Raw genomic sequence first — 16601 nt, forward strand, 5'->3', positions numbered from 1 at the left:
GAAAGCATCTAAGATCCTGTTGAGAAAGGAGGTGAAGATTGCTTTATTATGATTAGTGAACTCACCCAGAGGATCCTGTGCTCTTGCAAACCCCCAGCAATGGCCTCTTATCAGCAAAATTGTCTGTCTTCAAGGGACCTGAGGAGGAAGAGAAGTCATAGAAAGAGGCAGATGAAAAACAGAATGATCTGTACACAACAAAGAGGGACATTCTTTAAACGAATATCTGAGGCCTCTCATGCTGGCCACCCTCATTCAACAGGCAGGCCATTACCATGACAGGAAACGTGCTGATTGCATTACTACTGTTGCCCTGTAATTCACTTACGGTCATGAAACATTTTTGAGTGGAGTTTTCTTTTTTCTTATTTAACAAGTTAGTGGACACGCTGAAATGTGAAATGAACATACTGTACAGACTTCAGCATTCTACCATTTTCTGGTCCTTGACTGTGTGAGCTTTTCAAAGGGAACTTAAAAACAGGAATAGAAAATGTAATGAAATAATATATAACAGAATTAAAAGGAGCTGAGGAAATCTTCTGAATGTTGCAAAAAAGAAACATTTTCTTTTAATCTCCTTGTTTGTTTTCTCGGGTTTCAGGTTGGACTTGCAGCATGTTAAAAACCTAGCAGGCATATTTATAAAACTGAAGAGAAAACATGTTGCATTAAGTGGACTGATCCCATATTTTCCCTGATTGTCTCATTCTTGAAGAAGGATCAGGGGATTGAGGAGATGGGGGCACTTACATTGAAGAAGATGTTACCCTTTTGAGGACTGTAATTTGAGGCTTTACAGTAATCAGTCCAAGTTCCTGTGGTATGGCATGAAAGCAACTGTGCCTTCTAGACAAGCCTTTAACACTCCTAACAGGGTTCTTTTTTCTTTCATGTTTCTGTCATCGGCCATCATTCCAAGTCAAGATATTGAGCCATAACATAAATATGACTCTCTGAGACTTAGTGAAATGGCACATTTACTAAAATAAACTTTCTGGGAGAAAATGCAACATTTAATGAATAGAAAGACTTTTATTTGATTGCCAGCATTATGGTCTGAAACATTACAGACAATATATGGTCATTGTTAAACTTCATAGAATGAATTATACAGTCTGGGAGCAAGTGCACCGGGTGTAGCTCTAATGGGAAGTGACATCCATTAAAAAAGGGCACAAAGGGCTACACAGTACATATTATTCCTTGTATTCACATTTCGTCAATGCTCATTTGTTATCAATCAAGGCAACAGTGTTTCCTCATTTTCCAAGAAAACGGAAGATCCTAGGTTTTAAACTCCAAAGAGGATGTGGATAAATGCATGAAAACCAGAACTTCCTTCTCTAGACTAGGAAAGAGGAACCTTGCCTTATTGTAATCAACACCTATTTTTGGGTCTTGCTTACTCCGCCCACCCACGGCCTTGCATCCCAGACAATTGGCCTTTTAATGGCTCACCACAGTGCCACACTGTTTGCGCCCTAGCAGATTGCAATCAGTGTCCCTCCCTCCAGTAGTACAATTCATTTTTATTTGCTACCAAGAGAATTGCTCCCCTCATGTGTTAGGGCTATCTGCTGCTTCTTATTACTGTGGTTTGCTTTCATCCACTTCCAGCACTCTTCAAATGCTGCCATTGTATGTTGTTGAAATCTGACAAAAGACCGGAACATGGCCAGAGAACAAAAAGGCATTTTTTTTTCACAAAAAAATGGCACAAACCAGCAGAGCTATATGGCAGCTTTCACAGCACTGATTGACACCTGCAGAGATGAAATATAAACTCCATGTCTGGAAAGGATCTAAGCAATGGAACAACTAAAGCATTAGCACCATGGCTTTGAGGATATGAAAACTGGTATTCATGCTGCATTCAACTTTACAGTGCCTGAAACAGTGAAACTTTCCATTGTCTATCACTACTCTAACTACTTCACTATTTGAAACAATAGTGGAATCTAATGTTTTAATGGTTCTTCTCAATAAACATGATAATAAAATGTAGGCACAGAATGAGAAAAGGCAGACATTTGGGAATATTTGGGATGAGAGCACAATTACAATAGTTTTCCAGATGGTTTAATGTTCCGTCTAATGACTAATGTCCTCCAACTTCTGAAAATGTTGACACACTTCAGACAATATTTTCCTCATGTAGCAACCCTGTGTTAAGTCAGATGGACTTGACACAGAGGCAGTCACTAGGAGTGTACACCTAAGAAGTGCTCTATACGAATGAGTTTGTCACTGTAGCACTGTATTCATTTTAAGTGTTTTATTTTAGATAATGTAAAGCCTGAGCTATCACTCAAAATCATACTCCTTCAATGCTGGAATTTAAAAAAAATAAAAATTCTAGCTATCAACCTTGTCAGACTGTCATGACAACCAATTTATGTTAAATAACACAACAATGACAAAATACTAAACTGAGCAGACATGATATTTTCATATCTCAATATGAATTTAGCAAAAGTTTTAACTGACTTCCTGAAACGGGAAAGGGAAATGTGAAGGAATTATAAAGACAACTGCGTCCATTGCCCATTCCTGCATTTTCTTCTCATCAATACAACGCTCAACTCAAAAAACTCAACTAGAGATGGCATTGCCATCACCAACAGCTGACAGCCATTGAATACTAATCCCTGAGCATCAAAACATTGTGATTTAAAAGGCTACCCAGAAAGCACAATTATGTGCCTTGTCCCCTCAGAGTTGCCGTAGGAGTTGTTGTTGTTTGTGATATGTGGGGAGAGGAAATTAAAAGAAGTATGTTGCTGCTCAGTGCACTAACATTACGTTCTTATTAAACCAGGTGGTTAAATTTGTGGCAGCAGTGTTTCTTTTCCCGCGGGCCACTGTTTCTCTGAGTCATGTCTTTTTTTATACACAGTTTTCTTAGCTTGGCTTCCATAGCCAGTCGCCCAGTTCTGTTTTACGCATATGAGGCTTAACAAAGCTAAGTTACGGACATGTCGTGTCGAGATGGGAAAAGCTTTTAAACCTGGCACAGGGATTTATGTCGGTGGTAATGGGAGTCAGTTTTCTCTGCAGGGCAGAAATTGAAAAGGAGTATAAGAATATGTGGATGGAAACTCACTCATTTACTTCATTAAAAAGGTCATGGGTAGTCACAGCTCATCAGATAATGGATGCATCCATGCTCAGATACCACACACTTTACAATTTGTTGAAGCCAATGTATTCCAGTAAATGAATTATTATCTGCTGTAAATAACGTACCCACATTTCTCCCTCTTATCTTGTCCACGTCCCCCTTTGTTAGTTCATTTTCTACTTTACGAGAATGACTTTTGCCACTTACTATTAATGCAACATGTCATCTGCCAGCATTATGTTATTTCATATTTACCTAAAAATGTTATCTTTTCCCCTACTGTTTAAGATGTCCCCCAGTATGACAGTTTAATTTTGCTGCAAAACGGTTTGATTCATTTTTTTGTTGAGAACCTAAAAAGACATTTGGCCGCAGTATGAAAAAGACAAGTTCTGGTAAAAGAAATGAAAGTTACAGTTAAAAAAAATGTAAACAGAGAATGACAACAGCATTAATAACATGCATGTTTACCCACACAAAGAAATAAGAATCTAAAATAGAAGATTTAGTTGAGGAGTTGGAGATTTAGCTAACAGAACAGTGACGGTACGGTGAGAAGTTTCCAGCAGAGTTTTGGCAGCAGAAAGCACTGACTTAGGGCTTAGAGGCATGCCACCGCTGACTGAGAGGAGGCCAACACTAATCGTAGATTGACTTTAACATTAGGATGAGGCAGCATGGAGCACTCTTTAATTTTAATGATACAGCACCACTTGGAACAGCCACAACCCAAAACTGCATTAGGATGTGCCATACAAAATTTTATTTTAAGTGTCGACCTTAAATGCCGAAGTCAAGTTAACCGAAGTGTTTTCTTTCCAGGGCAGACATTTTAAAGTTATCCTGGAAAAAACATTTGAGAGGACCTACAAAGAAAATGTATTCTTCTGCCGTATCCTTTCTTTGGTTTTGATTCCAAGTAAACAAGTAAGGAATAAGGTTGACTGTCTGCCACTGTGCCCGATCTTTGAAAGATGAGCTATCCAGCTGATGGCTGTAGGTTCATCCTCTCACCTTACTCTTGGTAAGAAAGCAAATACGCATATTTATTGTAAGTCGCTTCGGACAAAAGCATCTGGTAAACACCCTAAATGTTCAACGGAAATTTAAGGGTGTTACTATAATGTCAAACATACTAAACATGATTCAACAGGTATATTTTTAAATGAAAAATAACAATATCACAACAAAGGATCATCTAGAATATACAGGTTGGAAGAACCTGCAGTCTAGCACATTTAAAAAACATTTTGCAGATAAACTGATCAAAGCGTCATCTAAAGTTACACAGTCAAGTGCAAGTTTTGTTGTTCTGTGTTCTGTTAAGATACTCACTGATAAAAGGAGCTGGCAGAATGCGAGCAGCTCGTACAGGACCATGGCGCACCGAAAACAGCTCCTGGGCTTCCCCTGCCAACTGAAAGACATCATTTTAATTAATTGAATTGGAGAGAAACAAGGAAAAAAAAACATTTTTTGTCACGGATTGACATTGAGGTTTGCTAAAACTACATATCCAAGATTTGGCAACCCAGAGATTTGTTCTACCCGTGGCCACAGAACCTTCTGTAATCTCAACTGTCACATTTTAAGGTCATTAATTATGGCTTTTGCAGTCTGATGAAAAGTGTGCATCTGAAACACAACCTGGGATAAGTGTGTTTATCTGTACTCTGCACATTTAAGCAAGAAATGACCATGAAGCAAATAAGCTGAGATTTCTGCAGGACAACAAAATGACAAAAATGTATTTGTTCACACTGTAAGAAGATAATCTTTTCCAACTGTCTGAAACCGGTTCGTTCATAGAAAGAGACAGGGGGAGATAGGGAGGGAGCATGGGGAATAAGGGTGGTCTGGTGGTTGAAGCTCCAGCCAAACCACAAAGTAAAATCTACTCAGCACAGAGTAAAAGGCCCAGTGGCATCGCAATGAGCTGCCTACACTGGTTGTGACTGAGCCAACAAGGAAGGATTGGGGATACGGGTTAATGCCAAGTGGGCAGAAGCCTGTGATGTCTCTGTCCGAGTCAGGCTGTTAAGCTTATATAACACTATCACCAGTGTTTCCAAAAAATCCTTCAATCTCCCAAGATCACTTTCTGTGTTTGATTGCATGATTATAAAAAGAATAAAGATGAGAGGCCTAATTAAACTTTAAAATCATCTGCCTTTGTTCTTACCAAATGTATGTGTATTAGCAAACCACCAGTTTACATACACACACCAGCAGTAGAGTTAAGTTAAACATTTAAACAGGAATTTTGATGATTTTTGACCAGATTGTGTCCCTACAATTTTGTATCTGTAAATCAACAAGCATTAACATCTCACCATTTTGTCTGCACCCAGAAAACCCCGACTCCTTTGCAAAATTTCACCAGATGACACTTAACATGTCAGCAGGATCAGGAGACAGATGCCAAGTGAGGGGCGTCTCATCAAACTCTGATCAAACTGTCTAAACTAGGCAGTGCTGATAAAGTGTAAACCAAGATTCCGACACTGCTTTTTGTGATGTAAAATGTTTTCAGAAACATATTTTAGTCTACTGCTTAGCTGTAATACCAAGTTGTTTGTTACCAGTTGAACACCTTACTGTTTCCTGTTCAAAACAGACTCCAAGATAAAACCAAGCACTACTTAACACGGTTAGCTGTTGTAGGTTTTCTACCTCTCGAGCAAAAAGGAACACCAAACACTTCTTTAAATATGACTTGTTTTAAGCAAAACAAAATAGTTGGGTTGTCCCAATAACAATGATTGTGGCTTTGTGGCTTCAGTGAGAATAACATGTAAAATAGTGATGTTAATAATGGCCATTAACAATTAAAAATGCATTAACTAACAATCAGAAATGGGCACAAGTACATCAGAAAGTATGTTGTTACAAATATCAAAATTCTCGCTTATCAAATACATTTAAAAAATTACAAAATACTGGTACAAGAAAATGTACTTAAAATAATTGTTTGGAATTGGAAAAAATACAATAAGGCATTTCATACAAACTGATATTATTACATTTAAGCCATTTAGCAGCTTCAAAATGGGTGGTCATTTTTTGGCCCCAGTTGTTGATCGGGGCCAAAAGTAGCAATGCAATTAAAATCAAGTCATTATTTTGTGTCATTTAGTTTACCATTAAAACAACTTGGTGTTTATGTTTTGATTCTTTCAATTTCTAATGTAGTCTACTCAGATTTTGCACAGAACATAGACATCATGTAAGTGGTCGCCTAATGGAAAAAACAATAACTACTGTCCAACTGTTAAGGTTGCTGATTATCAATTAAACTAACCCTAACCCATGGCTTTGTATAATACACTATGCAATCTACATTCATTCAGCCAAGAAGAAGTAAATTAAACTAAAACATTTCATTGCCCCTTCATCATTCACACTGACATATGTTTTACTAACTCACAACCAATTTTGATCGGCACCAAAAAAGTAAGCTTGATATGGAGACCTACCAATTTTTAACCAATTATTTGTTTTATACCAAATTATAAGTATCATTTATGTGTTATAAAATACTCAACTTTACATAACAATGACAACTGTGGAATAAAAAAAATAGTATTTTGGCTCTTGTTCATTAGTGTTCCATTGTTTTATAGTTGATGATCAATATCCAGGTTTAACTTTGGTTCATCATCCCACCGATCAAACAAGTGCATTCCAGCACATTTCCACAGGCTTGAAATTACATTTAGGGATTAACACTAAAGGTTGCCCTATGAGAGAGGGTTTTGAAGTTCATTGCAGTTTTGGTCTCTATTAGTGAGGAAATGCAGCCCCAGTGTAAAGCACTTTAATGGATATGGGTATGCCTGGCACAGTTCAGGCTTCATGTGTTCATATGATGCCACTATATTAGGTCAATGGCCTGTGTGGCTCTTGGCAGTATCTGGCGTGCGTAATAGCACATTGTTTTAAGCGCAGAATGCCCCACTTTCATTATTCTTTTATGCGTTAAATTACAGTGAAACCTGCATTATCACTTTACTAGTGCTTTAATCTGTTTGTTTTAAGTCTTTAAACCCATCTGAGGGGATGATCGCTCTTTTGTGCAATTAATAGCCTTTTCAAAGTGGCGGATTTGGAGCTGTGTTTTTATTCAGAGTGGTTGAGGCCCAGCGGTGGTAGATTAACACTGTAGACATGAGCAGGTTATACGAGCACTGATAGCAGGAATAAAAGGAGGTTGGCAGCAGGGTAGGATTCCTGTACAAGCAAATGGACTTGCAAGGGGAAATAATGGAATTTGCTGGATTAAAATGAGAAGAGGGGAAGGCTGGAGGTTAATGCGCCGGGTTATTGTGCATTACCCCACCGCTCATCCTCGCCTTACATGGCTCTGTGTGACATCCACTGCCATCAACAACATTCCCACCATTACATTAGTGGCCCCGCGTATGCAATATGCCAAATTGCTTTTTCAAAGTTGTTTTCCCTGCTTACAGTTATTCATTATATTCATTTCATTTGTGCCTCGGATGGTTTTGTGGAATCACAGTGTCTGCTCTTCTGTTTTAATCTCCCAAATGTAATGCCATAAGCTGTGAACAGATATCTGGGCCATATTCACAACTGAGTCTACTCACTAACAGTGATGGACATATTGGAGGTTTGGAGGGAGCAGGTGCTTCAGGGATCGCACAGTAACAGGTGCTTTTTTATAGGCTTCCATAACATACAGCACTAAAATGATAAGTGCACAAGACTAGAGTGATGAAGCACTACTTTATGATGCTAAGATGCATGTTTTTTGCTCTTGATCCAAAAATGAACTCACTTGTTCTCTCAAAGACATCTGACATGGAGACACTGAATAAGGATGAGCTATATAGAGTACACCACAACACTAGTTGAGTATATGTGTATGTGTATATTCCATATTATTTATTTTCAGAAAGATTCTGATATTTTCATTACATAATTGTTTTAAAAACAGTCTGTAATGCAGTCAGTAGAGCGCATACTTTTACAACAGTCGATTTAATTCGATCAACCCTAATCTAATATCAATTAATATAAATTCAAATGAAGAAAAAACAAGATTTCTTAACATTTCCTAAGGAAGGAATCAGGAACTTTGACTGAGAGGGAACAGAAGCTCTCACAAATGTATACAACTTGCACGTCAGTGTCCGTTCTGAAGAAAATTCCCACCTCAAGTCATATGTTAATCCCTAGGACAGTATCATGGATTTGTAAGCCAGCTCAAGGTCTCCAGCACATCCACTTACACTTGCTGCATACATTTTTCCACTTTTCTCCCGAGCAGGTTATTTCATCTCAACACTTATGCAGACAGACAATTAGTCCAAGGCAGTCTGCCTCTTATCAGGCAGTGGTGGACGACACCTCTCAAGTGTGAGGCGACAGTAATCTACATCACCTAAACAGCTCTGTCAGCATCCATACAACCAGTCAGATGTCCCCATCTTACAAGTGTGTGTACATGTGTATATTCGTACTCTGCCAGGCCATTACAGAGGGTGTTGGCTTAGCAACTGTCACAAACACTTCACAGCCACTCAAGAGCCAGAGACCGAAGCACCTTCAGTGCTTACTTAAAACCCTGCGAAAAAACACAATCCAGAAACATCTCATAAACTTTCAAATATGAAAGAAAAACAATGAGGAAGGGCAGCGTGTGATAACAGGCTGGGCTGTGCTGTGTGAATCAGAACTGGTGTGAGGTTCAACTGAAACTGAAAGGAAGAGGAGCCTCACCAAGCTTATATTTTTACTGGGTGTGTGAAGTGTGGCTTAAACAGTTGTAATCCTCTGTTTCAACATAATAACTGCAACACAAAATCTTCTAGCAGCACAGAAATTGGCACATCATAGTGGGCATTGTGTGAGCTCACGGGTAAAGCAAGCACATGTACTTGTACCAACGGCCTGTGGATGTTTATAAAGGGACTGATTAAGGACTTTGGTGTGTTTAAAATTCACAGGATGTATGTGACGTTTGCATGTTTCAGTGACAGCCTCTACAAGAAATGCAATACTTGGTGAGCAAAACCTTTGCAGCGTTGTGGGTAATTTGTTAAGTGAAAGAGCAGACAAAATCTTCTAATGATTTTCAAAACTGACTTTAAAGAAGTGAATTTACTGACATCATGCCCATTGTGCTGGGGAAGAGTTTTGAGGTTTAGCATTGATGTTTGGATGGAAATATGTATTCCACACATCACAACCAAAGAGAACACTGATGTTATGCAGTAAATAAAGTATGTATGACTTTTTGACCTTTGCTTTTTTAACGATTTAATCACTGTAGCACTGAACTGAATTGTAAATAACAAGGCCCCTTGTTAACCAAAATCACCCCTTTCATTACTTTACCAGAGGGTGCTGGAACTGGAATGACGACATGTGTTGAATATTACTAAGTGCTGAATCAAAGGCAACATGACTTGTTTCACCTCTCATCCAAGAGGCTTCTTCAGTTCTAACTAACTGGAGGGGAGTTGCAGGCTTTTAAACTCTGTGAGAGTGTCCTTACCGGGGCGTTAAGGACATGAGTGAACTCAGTTTCAGAGCTGTAAGGGCCACTTGTGCGTCTTTGACCCAACCGGACTTCATGTGGGTTTTTAAGTCTAGCTGAATCAAGGTGTGATGTTTGTTAAGCTGTCTGGGGAGAGAACTCAGTACTGCATTGTAGGTGGGTGATAAGTAATGTTGTAGGCCACCTCTTCTGTTCAAAGACGGTCGTTCCAGTTTGACACAGACAGCTTATTTTACTCCTCTTTCAAACCATCTGTCTTCTCTGGCCAAGATGCTAACCTGTGCAGTCCTGGCTGCACTGAACAGCATTAAACTACATTACTCTGCTTATGTCTGGGTGCTTTGTTCTTAAGATGGAAAAGTTTCTGCCTCAGCGTGTTGGTAGGTTTGAAGTGAACCGGGATATGATGTTTACTGAAGAAGGTGAACATGACCAATTGCCTATGATACAGCACTTAGAATTACCATGACCTGAATGACTGAGAAGTCTCATCACCATGTGATGAACAGCATAACTGAACTGAACTAAAGTTCCTTTACAGTGTTTACAATATCAAACAGGCTACCAGGACATCCTTTTTAGGCCTTATTTTGATGGGATAGGTGAAGAGTCAGACAGGGAAGGGGGAGAGGGAGGTGATGACATGTAGCAGGCCACAGGTCATAATTGAACGTAGGCTGCTGCTGAGGTGTCCGCCCCACTACCAGGACATTGGATTTCAATTAGTTTCCCTGGTATTCTCATTGGATGCAACTGTTCAGAATTATCCTCATGGCGAATAAAAAATGCATTTTGGTGCCAGATTTAAGAGACACTGAAGCTAAATGGCTAGTCATTTTACTTGTGTGCTAATCCCAGGAATTGAACTGAATGAAATGAAAAGAGCATCTTTCTTTTGTCAATTCAAATGTGCTGAACTCAAAGGCAACTTTTAGATAGGCTGCACTGGTTGTCAATGATGCAAAACCAATCCATCACTGTATATCTATACCATATCTGTATCTATACAACCCTTATTCAGGAAACAATTGTTAAATAGGATCTTTCTGACCTGTTCGGCTGAGCGGATAAACAGTGCAATACTGCCACCTCGTGGACAAAAGTCTGCATTGCAATTTGGTGTTTTATCACACTCCCACTGCACTATATTTTGGTATTTTGATGTTTTCTTTCCTGACAAAACTTATAAACCAGAATGTTGGCCAAATATTTCTAGGAAGATAACTCTATTTTCTGCTCAGATTTAAGCTGGCTCCAAAATGAAATAATGACGTATATGGTAGAATCTGAGAGTCATACGCCATCTTCCAGGCTTGGTTCATATAATTCTGAACAAATAGCATAGCTCTTTTAAGTAGACTCCAGTGTGTAGCGTGTGAGTGGTTGAGCTAGAGAAACACAAAGAGCGATGGTGACAGGTGTTGATGACCATTGCAGGGGGAAAATTTAGCATAGTTGTCGAGTGGAAGTAAATCAACAGAACAGGTTACAGTTTACCTGTCATTAAACTCTGCTGCTCCTCAATGACCCGAATATAGGACGACCCCGATTATAAGACGACCCTTCTTTACAAGACTAATCTTCAGAAAAAGAAAACTCACATACCCTCCTGTCAATCTCTTGGAAGTGAACGCTTTGAGGACCACGATAAGCTTTTCTCTTACTGTTAGCGTTTTTCAGACGGTCTTTTTGGACCCGCCATCTTCGGACTTCGGACACCAGCGCCTCTCCATTTTTTATCTCCTGTCACTTCTTCTCCACTGTGATTGACAGATAACCTCAGCCACAGCGTCTACAATAAGCTGGTGTCCTCTGCCGTTGCGGTCGTGTAGCGACCCCAGACAACTATCAGCATGTGTCAATGGTTAGACCCCGGTTAGAAGACAACCCAACTTTTTCACATTATTTTCATCGAAAAAAAAACTCGTGCTATATAAGGCTCAGACCGGTAGTTAAAGTTCCAATCAATTTTCCACAATTTTTTTGGTTTTATTATTTCAGTTTTATCACTTTCATTTTGTATTAGTCTCAAAGAGTTTTACTGTTTACACTTTCTTGTTATCAGATTGTCAGTCATCTGTAAAGCAGTTTGAATTGCATGTATTCATGTACAGACCAAATTAAAGTGTAAATGATTAATAACAACATTACAAGTCAGTTCTTTAAAACTTTCTAATGCCCTGATGGCTTGGTTAAGTGATAAAATATGTAAATAGTTAGTAAATGCAGAAGATTTTATCATCTTAAACCTTAAAAACCAATACAATAAAGGTTTCGGAGAGTAACTCCTGTTGGGCCAAATTCATCATGTGTGATTTTAGCTGCTGTATTTATCAGTGAATAGGGTTGGTGTGATTGATATACCTGACTACACAGAGATAAAATGGCTACATTTCTTCATTGCTATCTCATTGTTTTTTTCACATCAGCCACTTGGATGGGCAGTGGACATGTCCTTACAGGCCTGGAGTCAGCAAATTATTTGACTAGAGTTAGACTTTTGAACCTGGTCAGCACAAGTATGTTTACATTATCCTATCACATAATCAATTGTAAGAACTCTCCATCAACATACCAAGTAAAAATATTGTGGTCAACACATAAAATTAGTAAAAAATAATAATAAGCTCCAGCAGTCATGAGCGTTAATTTATTGATGAAAGCACAATGTAAATTAGTTCTGGGCTTCAACTGGTTTTCAGTACTGGTCTCTATAAGCTTACCTGTGATCTTGAAAAAGAGTGAATACGCTTTTACAACAAAACATTTGCAATTTAAATGTTAAATGTGAGTTCATTTTCACACTAAACCCTAATATTAGACATACAGCTATGACTATAATTACGTGACAGACTTTGTTAACAAAGGAATGCTTGACTTGATTCTGGTATGAGTCTTACAGCCCTTACTGTTTCAGTACACATGTCCATCTGAATTTACTATCTTAAAAAAACAACAACATATAGTTCAAAAGGGTCAGGTAGAACAGTTAGGTGTGTGACTTACAGATACGCTCCAGATCTGCATCCCGTCAGTGTAGCCAATCATAAGGCAGAGAGGAGGGTCGGTAGTACCGCTGTGCATCTCCATAAATTCTGGATTGCGTGCAGTGTCTGTGTAAACAGGTGAGACAAGTGAGACATTAGATCACATTTCATTAAACGATGTGTTGAATTATCCATGACTATGACAAATAAACCACAAATGAATGACATCAGGTTAATTTTCACATCAAATTTTACATTATATGTTTTATAGGCTTCATTCCGATACGACCATTTTAATTTATACTATACAGTTTGAGCCATTACCCCTTGGCCTTACAAAAGTCTGCAAATAATTACCTTTTATCCAATTGCAAAATTTCACAGCTTCAGATCATAGTCTAATTCTGCATTTACAAAATGCAATCCTGTGCAGCCACAAATTATTTGAGTATTGTTCCATCATACATTGACATTAAACAGTGGGTATTTCAAGAGTATAGCTTAATGCAGCATCATCCCCAACCGGAAAGCTTGAATGCAATTAAATCACCCCTGCAGCAAAAGCAACCAGCCATGTCAGTTTAACATTTAACTTATTCTTGAACTCAGAAAAAGCAGCTTTAAAAACTTACAGACGGGAAGGAGAAATATTTAAAAGACACAGTGGATGTGCTAACCTGTTAAGTGCCTAAGAGTGAAATTCACAACTTATCACAAATTGTGGCATTTAGTTATATGCAAAAACATTAGTGCATGTGAAGCCATGCTTAACATTGAGTGGTTTGAAATGTCACAACCAAACAGGTAGCATGACAGCAAACACATTCAAAAAGCATAAGAGTTATACTATAAACTAGGGATGTCCCGATCAGGTTTTTTTGCCCCAGAGTCCGAGTCATTTGATTTTGAGTATCTGCCGATACTGACTCCCAATCTGATACTTCTATAATACATTTAGAAAATGAAGAAGAGCAAACAAACAGATCCAGGTCTATTATTTTTTTAATTTTATTCACCTTATTTCATCATTTAAAAGTTATCATAGGTGTGATTGGCAAATGACAAAAAAGCAGGAAAATATACAGCTCCACTATGTCTCTCTTTACATTTATTTTGTCCCATTGTTGGCTTCAGCTAAGAAAGAAATAGTTAGCCCCAAACGTCCAAAATTCTCAGAACACAGTGTTTCCCCTAGATTTTTTTGGTGGTAACCTAGCAACACTAGGGTGGTCCAGGGGTGGTGGAATTTTCAATACACAATGTACACTTGAACTGTTATAGATTTTTTTAGGTGGGCCTTGTTTTAGGTGGTTAAAATTCGCTTTGGACTCCATTCCCCAAACTGAGGCTGCGCTGATCGGTTATTACGGTAGGGAACAGATTGACTCTAGATATGTGCGTTATATGACCCCACTTCAAAAAACAAAAACTATCTCTTTAAAGACTTACCGTTGATGTCAGCTTTTTCAAATCGGACCCAAATAATTTTCTCTTTTTCATCTGTGGGGGGAGCACCAGTATATGCCTGTGTTTGAAAGACATAAGAGAGAGTTTACAAAAATACACACAAAATACCAGCAAACAAATCTTAGATTACTGGCCAAGGTTTTTTCTTTATAGCAGACTGAGAACAATATCTGGTAGGTATTCTTTTGGACTAAAGGATCACGTATGCAGCAAGCCCCTGAAGGCTTCCAATTAAAACTCAATATCCATATTTTTTGTGGTCTTACATAGCTTGACCTATCTCCACAGCACTTCTAGCACTGGTTAGAAAAGCACTTGTTTTAAGAGGCTTTTGATAAAACAATCCTCAAGATTATTGTTGTGTCCCAATTCCATGCCACATGCTGACTGTATTTTTTGTACATTTTACATTGAGCAGAAATTAAACATTGTGTATTGTTTGTTTTCTGATATCTTCCTCACCATCAACATTTTATTTGTATCTGAAACTGTGAATAGCACTGCCATCTCCTTTGTACTTGCATTAACGGCACAGTACAAACAGTGGTTTTTAGTATGCATGCTGACCATGATGAGTTTACTTATCTCTGTCATTTTTCTACTATGAAAACAACAAAATGAAGACATGCTGTACTAACTATGATCAGTATAGTAGAGGGAAATAGTGACGCCATTTATTGGAGCTGTATGAGTGAATACATGACAGAGGAAGGTTACCTGAGGGACCACATCTTGCAGAAAGGTCACCACACTTTCCATGTAAGACTGCTCCCTGTGACAGGAAAAAGGTCATGTCATCTCCAGTTATAATGCATTTATAGACAGGTTGCTTTAAACATACACAGTAGATCTCTCATAAACAGATACACACACGATATCATGACTTTAGTGACCGCTAATAACACAGTAAAAAACATTTTGCAGATATCTGTCCTTACGTTGCAGCTTGCGCTCGAACCAGAACCCCTCCAGCACAGCGACTAGGTCTGCGTGGAGAGTCGGACGCCATTATGTCACCTGTTCTTTATCCTGAAAAAGTTTTTTAAAAAAAAGATACTGTAACATGACAACAGCATACAAACAAAACTACTAGTTAGTTTGCATCTTCTTTGAGCAGTTGCGATACTTGCCATACTAACAGGTTTAACATTATTTGTAGAATAAATGTGACACAGAGTATATTGACTTGGGCGGCACATATACTTTGTAAGACACAGCGATATATTTTCAAACAAGACATAGTTTTTGACAATACTATTTATATCAATATAATGTGAAGTTGTGCTACATAACCCATTTTTATAAAGCTGTACCAGTATGCCTCTCTTCTGTGTCACGCTCTGCGCACAGCTCGGCTTCACTCACAAGCTCTCTGGAAATATTGAGGGAGACACAGCACTGGTGTCCTATTTTTTCTCTGTGTCTTTGTCCGTACCGTTTTACTATTATACTATGGGTATGTTTTGCAAACTGATATTGTCAGATAAGGAAAGTCGGAGGTTGCCACCAGAGGGACAGTGGGTACCAGTGCTGACCACAGTGGTGTGTTATTGTGTAACTACTGCCTTCTGGGAACTCAGAGGAGACACACTACCTCTTATCAAGAAACACATAGTAACCCTCCTTCCTCCTCAACAACAATGTCATCATCCACTATGATGTTTCTCTGTGGACATGTCTAAATAGCACAATTGTGGATAAAAAAAACTGAAGGAATCAAGCTTCTTACATAGTATGTCTAAGGCCACCCTTATGCTCAGGGTCAGGAGCTCAGACATCCAGAAGAAAGTACAGTAGTTGTGCCTTAAAATGAAACAACTGAGGGGTTCCAACATCTGATTAAGCCCCCAAGTCAATACTGGTTAGGAGTGATCTTTTTTTGCCACTTTACTACTGCTTTGCATCCAAAACATGCTGATGGTATTCTATTTCACAGGTGGTCTGTGAACACCTCAGGATCCCCCAGAGGGACATGGAGGATCCCACTAGGGAAAGGTCTGCTGCATAAACTTAAAATCAGGGATATGTACCCAGGTGACACCACTATGCTGGAATGTGCGAATGTGAGTCAGATAAATGAAATCCATAACGCATTCTGGCTCAAAGAAGCTGATCACTCTCAAACATGTATGCCACATACCCCAGCCTAAGTCCAGCAACTGATCTGCCAGAGTCAACAGGGGCGCTATCTAAGGAGAGAAGGTCACGATGCGCTTAATCCATTTAGTTCAGTGACATTCAATTGTCATCCGTTTCCTTAGTATTTGAGGATATTTCATATTAATGCGCGTATATGGTCTATTGGGTCCATTAATAGTGTTTGTGGATGCCGAGGACGTTACTATTGATGGTACACTTGCCAAACGCGTATAGTACGATGTCCACAACACAAGACACTGGGCTATGTGCAGTTAACTGAGGGATGAGCTTCTCTGGCAAAAGCACTATGATGCTTGTCTGTACTGGCCTCGGTGACATATCCTAGACATGTATTCAT

At 38.8% G+C, this 16601-nt stretch overlaps 1 protein-coding gene across 4 annotated transcripts in view; it reads right to left on the reverse strand.

Annotated features, from left to right (window-relative positions):
• The window catches only part of bcas3 (BCAS3 microtubule associated cell migration factor), a 345864-nt gene that overhangs the window by 328891 nt on the left and 372 nt on the right, over nt 1-16601 (reverse strand). For all 4 annotated transcript variants that reach the window (XM_037120193.1, XM_037120185.1, XM_037120201.1 and 1 more), the window contains exons 2-7: nt 15043-15133; nt 14822-14876; nt 14087-14162; nt 12657-12763; nt 4460-4541; nt 66-138 (exon numbers count right to left, since the gene is read on the reverse strand). In XM_037120193.1, coding sequence (XP_036976088.1) covers nt 66-138; nt 4460-4541; nt 12657-12763; nt 14087-14162; nt 14822-14876; nt 15043-15113 — 464 coding nt within the window. In that variant the 5' untranslated portion in view covers nt 15114-15133. The remainder of the gene's footprint in view (nt 1-65; nt 139-4459; nt 4542-12656; nt 12764-14086; nt 14163-14821; nt 14877-15042; nt 15134-16601) is intronic.

The sequence above is a fragment of the Acanthopagrus latus genome, chromosome 2 (assembly GCF_904848185.1).
Source record: "Acanthopagrus latus isolate v.2019 chromosome 2, fAcaLat1.1, whole genome shotgun sequence".
Classification (NCBI taxonomy): Eukaryota; Metazoa; Chordata; class Actinopteri; order Spariformes; family Sparidae; genus Acanthopagrus; species Acanthopagrus latus.